The sequence below is a fragment of the Littorina saxatilis genome, unplaced genomic scaffold, assembly GCF_037325665.1.
Source record: "Littorina saxatilis isolate snail1 unplaced genomic scaffold, US_GU_Lsax_2.0 scaffold_1302, whole genome shotgun sequence".
Lineage (NCBI taxonomy): Eukaryota > Metazoa > Mollusca > Gastropoda > Littorinimorpha > Littorinidae > Littorina > Littorina saxatilis.
This window is the reverse complement of record NW_027128549.1, coordinates 2,501-12,500: the sequence shown is the minus strand read 5'-3', so window position 1 is coordinate 12,500 and position 10,000 is coordinate 2,501. Positions and strand designations below refer to the sequence as shown.

Genomic DNA, 10,000 nt, shown 5'->3' with positions numbered 1-10,000 from the left:
TGAGCGGTGGACTGACGATGCTACGAGTATACGGTCTTGCTGAAAAATGGCATTGCGTTCAGTTTCATTCTGTGAGTTCGACAGCTACTTGACTAAATATTGTATTTTCGCCTTACGCGACTTGTTTATTTTTGTTGTTATTATTATTATTATTATTTGTTTTAGTAAAACAAAGCATTCCCTTTTGGCACGGTAACATAAAGGCCTACTATATCTAAGGCGGTTTTGTGGGACGTTTTCTGGCGATTTGCACTTTCAAAAGTTCAGAGGACATTTGCTGTAATTTAGATGTAATTTAGACACACGTGCAGTAATTAGGTCGAAATTAGCCCGTAACGTTGCTAATTATTCAGAGGATTTTGTTGGGCGAGTGTGTCCAATAGTACCGTCCTCCGTTTGTCGTCACATTTTGTTCAATGCTGGTGGGTATGCATTCGCCCAGACATAAAAATACAGTTGGATCCAGGAAGTCAAATCTGTTACCTAGCAAGCTCACAGGACGCTGTCGATATTGCCACTACCAAAACAAACACACTGTTTAGTATGCTGTGTCGAAAGACTGCCCAACACAGTATTTGGATTTTAAAAATAGAACGCTCATACTATAATTCTAAGGCACTCCTCGTGTGTGTTGTTATCAATGTAAAACCTAAATCCGACTCTGTAGCTCTTTGTGCGAATTTAAATTAAATCTGTACCTCTACAAATGTGGGCAGCTACTCTGTGGGCCGGAATATAGGATGAAAATCAAACCATAGCCGTGGTGCGTCGGAAGAACTTGAGGAGAAATCACAGTGTCAAAACATAACCCGTACAAAGCCAAGAACAAGATAACAAAGAAAATATACTCACCAGAAACACGAACAATAAACATACGAAAAAGGACCGGTTTCGACATAAATTATGTCTTCGTCAACTAAAATACTAAAGACAAAAAGGAGAAGAAGTAAACAAGTCGCGTGAAGCGATATAAAAAACATTTAGTCAAGCTGTCGGCATCAAAGTAACAGATTAACACTAAAAAAACAGTTATCGCCCAGACTATACTAAGATAGTCTCGAGTAACCACATCAAAAGACCGAGACGGGTCACGCTCGTCTCCGCGTAGCATACAAACGCAGTACTTACTTAACCTATTTTCTGTCATTCTGAGCACATTTTTAGAGTAAACATGACATATGTATATATTTTTGAATTCAGGAGGAATTGAGGAATATTTAAATCTGTTAGTGAAAACTCGATTTTAATGACAACTTTAATGAGCAAACTAATTAACTAATGTTTAAGCTGCCAAGCTGAAATTCAATCCCATAGTCCGGACTTTGTCGAAGATTGCTTGACCAAAATGTCAATCAATTTGATAGAAAAGAAAGGGCGTGACAGTGGCGCCTCAACGTTCACAAAAATTTGGATATGACGTTATAAAAGACATTTATCGAAAAAATGAAAAACATGTCCAGGGATATCATACCCCGGAACTCTAATGTAAAATGTCATGAAGATCGGTCCAGTAGTTTTCTCTGAATCGCTGAACACACACGCGCACACGCACGCACACACACACACACACACACACACACACACACACACACACACACACACACACACACACACACACACAAACACACACACACATACACCACAACCCTCGTCTCGATTCCCCCTTTATGTTAAAAAATTTAGTCAAACCTTGACTAAAATGTAAAAAGAACAAGACCTAACTAACTTGTCATTGTTATCTTGTTCTTGTTCTTCTTACTCGCAGTCTCTTGTTCCTGTTCCATACAAAGCCGTTTCAAATGTTAAGGTTTTCCTTGTGAGTGGGGACATAATTAAGAAACCCAAACGGAACAGTTAGGGCAATAAGAGAAACAGGTTTTTGTCTGTTATATCCCTATTTCCTATAACTGTATGTAGCCAAATCAAATGGCAATTAAGTTTCCTCGTGAGGGTGGGGTGGGGGGTGGGGGGATTTGGGGTGACGAGTCTGTACAGCAACTGTATATCCATGACTTGATTACTTTGGACGCCTATGATACCTATGACCTGCTGATACATCCATGCAGGTTACTCGCGCCTGTCAAATGCCTTCAACAGGACTCGCTCTAGCTGTCCCAAGTACAGCCATAGTGCACATCTACACTGAACAATCACGAGGCGTTCACGGAGAGTGAGACAGATACTGAAGAGACAGAAAGAGAGAGAGACGAACAGACAGGCAGAGAAAAAGGAAGACAGAGGCAGATGTGTTGCCCTCCGCCCACCTCCCCTTAACACCACCCATACAGCGCTGTACTCCTGTAGTCCTTACTCGTCAGTGTAACTACTTTCAATTCCTGATATATCAGCAGTGTCCGCGTTCAATATTCAGTAGCCATCACACGAAGATTAAGCTCTAGAAGCTGACAGAAAAGACGGGAGCGATGGCAGAGGTATAAAATACCCCGTTCGTCTTATTTTATATCTAGTCTCATGCTGGCCATGCTGAAGTTGTATTCATAACCCTGTGTGTGTGTGTGTTTTAGGTCGCCCGTCCACACCCACCATCACATGCACGCCACCAGGTCGAGTAACAGAGAACAACATGGTCACCTGCACGTGCACAACAGACAATGTAGGTCAACCAGCGGGACGTCTGCGATGGCTCAGAGGTAGCAGTGACATCATTGCTAGTAGTGCCCAAGGCAGGAACAGACTGGAGTTGAGTCAGACACTGAACCGTTCTGATGACGGCGTCCAGTTCCGCTGTCGTCTGGACTGGTTGAACATGCCGGTGACAAGCACTGTGTATAATGCCAGCGTCGGATGTAAGATATGATTTGTTGCCATATAAGCTATCAACTTGGTATCTCTTGTAAATTTGCTTTTCGAGAACTATGGAAGACATGTCAGCTAAATATGGAGGCATGCAGTTTCTGGTCACAAAAAAACATAGTCCATGCATCAATAGTTTTACAAGTAGCAGCTCATTTGTACGAGTTGACATATGTCCTGTTATATTTGCTTTGCTTTTGATGCTTTCATGTCCAATCTGTGTAAATATTTGTTTAGTAACATGTGTTTGTTTGTTTGTTTGTTGTTGTTGTTGGTGTTGTTGTTGTTGTTGTTGTTGTTGTTGTCTTTTTATTAGGATGTTTGCTTCTATAACTGCATCATCTAAAAGACATTATTCCGCCTAAAGATGGTGAGGATTTTAACCTACACAGAAGCCACCCTGTACACTTTGTTTATGCTGACGTTTACAATGGTGAGGGAGGGGGGATAATAAACGACACCAGGATGATTAACGCGCTTTTAAATGAAAAGAGAATAACATTAGAACTCTTGCTGACGGAGTTGACTTTGTTCATTGGTTATCCACTGCATAAGTCAGTATATTACCACAATGACGCATTGAACAAAACAATGCATATGTGTGGACGTACGCATCTGTATGTCTGTCTGCCTACCTCCCTCCCTCCTTCCCCTGCATCTATCGGGCCTTGGGGCTCCCATTCTTCTTTACTGCAACAACTACTTTGGCAAATATTTTAGAATGTTAACATGCAATCCTCGAGCTTAAATAGGTCAGCATCATCGGCTTTGTATTGCCAGACCCACCGTCCACGTCAGAACTGACCATCAGTCCGTCCTCCACCAGCGGTTCCGTCACGGTCAGTGAAAACAGCACCGTATCCTTCACCTGTAGAGCTACGGGAGGAAACCCTCATTCCACCATGACGCTGTCTGACGTCACATCCACCCTGCGGTCTGGCCCTTCACCTCTGACCTTTGACCTGCCTGCTGCCCGCTGTGAGCACAGTGGAGTGTACACCTGTACAGGAAGCAACGGTTATGGTCGTGACGTCATAGAACAGACGTCACTTTTAGTCCTGTGTGAGTGTAATTCACTTTTGATAGAGTGTGAGTCCTCGAGAAGCGATGGAGGACTTATGCTTATTTGCATGGTGTGTAGTCAGACCCCCACCCCCTTTCTGCCCCTTTAAAAGTTGCATCAATCAAAGATGATCGAATGTTTTTTAAATTGTAGGTTCTAACAGTTCATCTCATCTGTTTTAGTGTCTCTGTTTAACACATGGACAGGCAATCAGTGTTTTTTTTTTCCTTCTTATATTAATGTTTTTACAAAGGATTCTCTGTTGTTTGTCTATCTTTCTCGTGTCTGTCTAGCTTTTTTCTGCATTTTTCCCTCTTGTGCATTTTAAGGACTGCTCTTGTATTCGTATTCATATCTCGACAGGCTCACCCCGAAGTACAAGCCAAATAACGGCATTGAACTTCGTTGATAACCAAGTGGAAACATCCTTCTCTGTCACTGCCTATCCTGTACCTACTCTCGCCTTTTCGTACCTTGGACGGTCGGAAATTACTACATGGAGTCCAAGGAAATTCCCTGACAGTATTACAATGGACGGCAGATGTGAAGAGGCGGACAGAATCGTGCAGCAGTCGACGTGTACAATAACTGTGTACAACGTCACATCCGATGAAGCTCCAGGAATGTATGCAGTCACCGCCAGCAACTCACAGGGCAAGACAAATGCCATGTTTGAAGTCAAATACAGAGGTTAGTATCATATTTTAAACAGACGTGGTCCACTTTAGAACAGATTTCTGTAACAAGTTTTGAACACTTTGTGAAATAGCACAGAGCTCTACTAGTAAAATAGGCACACACGTAGTGTTCACAAGTGTTAATCTGAACGCTATAGTGGACACTATGTGTGCAGTTTTTTTTTTTTTTTTTTTTTTTCTTTTTTTTTTTCTTCTTCTTTCTTTTTTTCTTCTTTTTTCCTTCTTTCTTTTCTTTTCTTTTTCTTTTTTTTTTTTTTTCTTTTTTTTTCTCTTTTTTTCTTTTAGGAGATCAGACATTGTTAATCACACATGTGCGTGCGTTTTTTGGGTTTTTTTTTATATCGGAAGTTTATATTTTTTTTATCATTTTAATTCTTATTAAGTTATTATTGTTTTCCTTCAGTCTCACTCTTTCTCTCAGCTTCACACTCAATAGACAGTAAACAGATCATTGACAATTTTTAATTTTTTTTTAATTTACATTTACCCTCTCTCTCTCTCCTCTCTCTCTCTCTCCTCTTTCTCACACTTGTCCACACAACATCTCTCTCTCTCTCTCTCTTTCTCTCTCTCTCTCTCTCTCTCTCTCTCTCTCTCTCTCTCTCTCTCTCTCTCTCTCTCTCTCACTCCCTAGTCTGTCTTTCTCTGCATCCACTTTCTTTCTCTTCGACTTGTCTGTTTTTTTTTCCTGAATTTTGTTCTTCGGAATTTTCTGTCTTCTTCTTTGTTCTTCTTTTTTGCTTCGTCTCTCTCTCTCTCTCTCTCTCTCTCTCTCTCTCTTTCTCTCTCTCTCTCTCTCTCTCTCTCTCTCTCTCTCTCTCTCTCTCTCTCTCTCTCTCTCTCTCTCTCTCTTATGTTCTGCATAATATCCATTGTCTTACAGAGTTGATGTACTATTGCATATAGTATTCTGACTCTAATTGACTTGCAAATTTTTACTTTGCACCTTGTCATGAACATTTATAAACTACAATGTTTCATATAATGCACTTATGTACATAAACTTATACTGTTTTACTAATTATGTAAGTATGTAGTAGTAGTTATTATAGTAGATTTAGTCCCTCTTTAGGGCGAGGGCCAGATGCAAAAAAGTATACCAATGCTTATTCTGTTACCCTCGTAAAATAAAGAATTGTCATTGTCATTGTCATTGTCATTGTCCTCTCCCCCATACTCTGTCGGTCTCTCTCTCCCATAGTCTGCCAATCTCTCTCTCTCTCTCTCTCTCTCTCTCTCTCTCTCTCTCTCTCTCTCTCTGTCACTCTCTCTCTCCTTCTCTCTCTCTCTCTCTCTCTCTCTCTCTCTCTCTCTTTCTCTCTCTCTCACTGTCTCCTCTTGTTCTATCTTCTCTCTCTCCACCTATTTTTTTTTTTTTTTTTTTTACATTTTGTCCTATATTTTCTTCCGTCATCATTTCTCCTTTTGTTACCTAACGTTTCTTTATTTCAATTTCACAGGTAGCAACATATATGCGAGTCACAAGTCAATTATTTTTCTTAAACTTAACTCTTTTTCAAAAATACATCCGATCTCTAAAGGGGTACCGTATCTATAAATACCTATGCACATTTTTGCAATCAAGATCAGCAAATTGACATAGTTTGCTTCAGCGGATGAAATAGAATTCCTTTTAACTAGGCCAAATAGGGCATCCCGCACATCAACATGAATTCTCTTTGAACAAGCGGTGAAGAAGGCTTCTTCAACAAGATTCCACACTTTGCTTATTTTTATACAATAATAAAAGAAATGTTCGATATAATCTGTCTCTTCTGTACAATGTGTACAGCTAATACTCTCAGCAATGCCCATTTTATACAATATAATGTTCGTTGGATAAATGTTATGAGTTATTTTCCAGTGTAGCAGTCTCAATCTTACTTCTTTTGATGCGTTGCTTGCTATCTGCCAAATGTCCTTGTTTATTTCAATTCCCATCTTTCTTTTCCAGAAACTGACTGCAATAGTGTCAGTTTGATAAGCGTCTACCATTAATTTACGAAACTGCCTGGGTTTAAATGTACTTATTTTTTGATAATCCATTACCTTCATAGCTTGTATTCCATTATCATTCATCTTCAAAAAAAGGGATGCTATTGCTGTGCGAATTGCCCCATATTCAAATAGTCTTGTTGGTTTATGCCCAACTCTTTCACAAATCCTGTGAAATGGTAAAAACATATTATTCTCGTATAAATCCTTCACATAGCATATATCAGATGTAACCCAATCACGTAGAAACATTGTCTTGCCACGATAAGCAATTAGAGAGTTATTCCATAGGCATAAATTCTCCAGCTGGGTCATTTTTTTCACGCATGGTAATATCTTTTCATGGTTGTCAAGCCAACATTCTAAAACGCTTTTCCAGAACTTGTTTGTAATCAATCCCAACCCTTTAAATAAGGCTGGTTTGACGTTTGCTTGAAAGCAGCATAGATTTTTTCCGAGTTTGGAGAACATACTGAGTGGAATACTTTTCCAAGCTTCTTCGTTTGGTTGCAGTAATTTCGAAAACCATCCAAGTACAAAGGATTTTTGAAAGTCACCCAAGTCAATCATATTTAGGCCACCTTTACTTGTTTCCTGGCACATAACTTTTCGTTTTACCTTTTCATAGGCTTTTGTGTTTGAAAATCTTTTTTTCCAAATGAATCTGAAAAACATTGAGTTCAGTTTACATATGATCTTTTCGGGTATAATCAAAGCTTGCAAAGCATGTGTTAATTGAGGGATCAAAAGTGATTTTACAAGGCAAATCTTTCCCATTATACTGCAGTTTCTCTTAGACCACTTAATCATTGTGCTCTGAATATGATTAATTTTTTCCGTCCAGTTTTCTTCGATTTCCGAGGCTTCTAAATTATTACTAAAATATATACCAAGAATTTTGACTTTTGATTTCCATCTGAAGCCACATGGCTGCTCCTCAGAGTACTTCTGTGAACCCAACCACATGGCCTCCGATTTCAGTCTGTTCACAGCCAGTCCTGAGAACTTGGAGAAATATGACACCAATGTCAGAGCATTTTGCACATCATCAGTGCCTTTCAGAAAAAGCGTAATATCATCAGCGTACAAGATCATTTTCAATAGTCTTTCTTGATTAGTACTATTGGCTGATGGCAAGAATACCCCTTTAACTGACTGATCTGCCCTCATCTTGACTGCCAGCAGCTCTAAGGCGAGCACGAAGGCCATTGGTGAGAATGAGCAGCCTTGTCGAATTCCACTATGTGTGCAGTTGTTGCCAGTAAATATGTCACAACGTGTTCACAACTTGTTGCAGACATGTGTTTAAAAGTGGAACACTTCTGCTCAGAGTGGGCTCAAGTTAGTTGTCTTAAAACATTTATTACCCAACTAATATCCGCGCGTTGTGGGGACAAGAAACACATGTTTCCCTTTTTTTTTAACGAATCTCCGCAGTTTATGCGGTAAAAAAAAGCACCTGGTTAAACTCGGTGACAATCATTGTGTATACCGCCAGCGTCGGATGTAAGTCGGTTTAATTGTCTGCCAACTCGCTTTTTTTTTTTTGCTGTCTGGCGAGCGTTATATACCCCCCCCCCCCCCCAAACCCCATCCGACGCTGGCGGTATAACAGCCCTGAAAGTCCAACAAATGGTGTACTCGCCTTTGGCTAGTGGTTAGTGTACTAACCAGAAACCAAAACTTTACTTGCCAAACCAGCAATTTGTTTCAGCAACTTTACTCGCATTTGGCGAGTAGATGAACATTTCTACTCGCCAGTTACAAGTTTCTAGTCGCCATGGCGAGTAAAACATTCGCCACTTTCAGGTCTGTATAAGCTGGATAATTTCACACAGGTGTTGGTGAAACTGAACGTCAGATCGAGCGTGGAGACGACACGTCGTATTTCTCTCTTGCTGTGGGGTTGGGTGTTGTGTTGGCGCTGTTGGTGACAGTCAATGTTGTCGTTGTCGTCTGGCTATGGAGACGACAGTGGAACCTTCCTTGGGCTGGTAAGCTGTCTTTGTTATCCGAATATTTTGTAGCAACAGTCATTATCACACCAGGTTGTGTTCTCTACATTACTCGTTGCAAAATCACAGAAACAAGTGTAATCTGTGTTTCTTCTTGGAGCAAAATAAAGAAACGTTTTTCTTCTGGAAGCATTAGTGGTATATATACTGTTCAAAAAAAGAAACGCATAGTTGCTACTTGCCAAATTTGTTTTATTTTTCGAAAAAATGAACAGAAAATCCAATATTTAGATTATTTGTTTGAAATTTGGTATGGACACAGTTGAATGCACACACAGTTCATTTGCATCTTCAAATCAATCAGTCAATCAATACGATTGGGTGCCGAGGCTGTCAAGTCAGTAGGGGGTGTGACTGCCTTGAGCAGCAACAACTGCCCGGCACCTTCTGGGCATGGACTGGATCAGATGCCGGATATCTTGCTGTGGGATGGTGTCCCACTCCTCCTGAAGTGCCTGCAATAGATCGCGGTGATTTGCCGGCGCTTCTTCTCGCCTGCGCACACGTCTGTCCAATTCATCCCAGAGGTGTTCTATCGGGTTCATGTCTGGCGACATGGATGGCCAGGGAAGCACCTGGACATGGTGGTCGGTGAGGAACTGGGTGGTGAGTCGTGCTGTGTGCGGGCGAGCGTTGTCCTGCTGGAATATGGCATCCTGGTCAGCCAGAAGAGGAAGGGCGTGTGGGCGCAGAATTTCCTCCACGTATCGCTGGGCAGTTATGCGCCCTTGGACGTGCACCAGGGTGCTCCTTCCAGCGGTATTGATCGCCCCCCACACCATGACGCCTCCACCACCATGAACGGGTGCCTCATCCACACAGTTGGGCGCGTAACGTTCGTTTACTCTCCGGTAGACCCTCCTCCGACCATCATGTCGCTGGAGCAGGAAGTAGGACTCGTCGCTGAACCACACGTGTCTCCAGTGATTCCGGACGGTCCAGCGAAGGTGCTGGTTGCCCCACTGCACTCGGTTCTGGCGATGGCGGCGGGTGAGGACAGCTCCTCTGTGAGGTCTGCGAGCTCTCAAACCAGCTTCATGCAGGCGGTTCCGCACGGTCTGGTCCGATAATCGGTGTAGCCCGGGGAGAGCCTGGACAGAAGATGAGGCCGACAGGAAACGATTCCGGAGGTGGCGGAGCCGTATGAAGCGGTCGTGAGCAGCAGTTGTCGCCCTTGGTCTTCCCGCTCGTGGCAAGTCAGCAACGGAGCCAGTGGGTTGAAACCTGACCCACAGTCTACTGATGGTGCTCTGGGACACGTGGAAGTGCCTGGCGATTGCACTTTGACTTTGGCCTGCTTGTAAACGACCCAATGCAATTTGGCGGTCTTCTGTGCTCAATCGGGCCATCTTTCGTCGCTGAATTGTCGTCTGATTTCTTTGTGGCGAACAATCCGCTTTTATGGGTTTTGGAAG

General features: G+C 42.0%; 1 protein-coding gene across 1 annotated transcript in view; it reads left to right on the top strand.

Annotated features, from left to right (window-relative positions):
* Positions 1-10,000, top strand: part of LOC138956903 (sialic acid-binding Ig-like lectin 10) — a 13,218-nt gene that overhangs the window by 1,981 nt on the left and 1,237 nt on the right. Inside the window, exons 2-5 of the mRNA XM_070328118.1 lie at positions 2,526-2,807; positions 3,595-3,876; positions 4,241-4,567; positions 8,409-8,564. Coding sequence (XP_070184219.1) covers positions 2,526-2,807; positions 3,595-3,876; positions 4,241-4,567; positions 8,409-8,564 — 1,047 coding nt within the window. The remainder of the gene's footprint in view (positions 1-2,525; positions 2,808-3,594; positions 3,877-4,240; positions 4,568-8,408; positions 8,565-10,000) is intronic.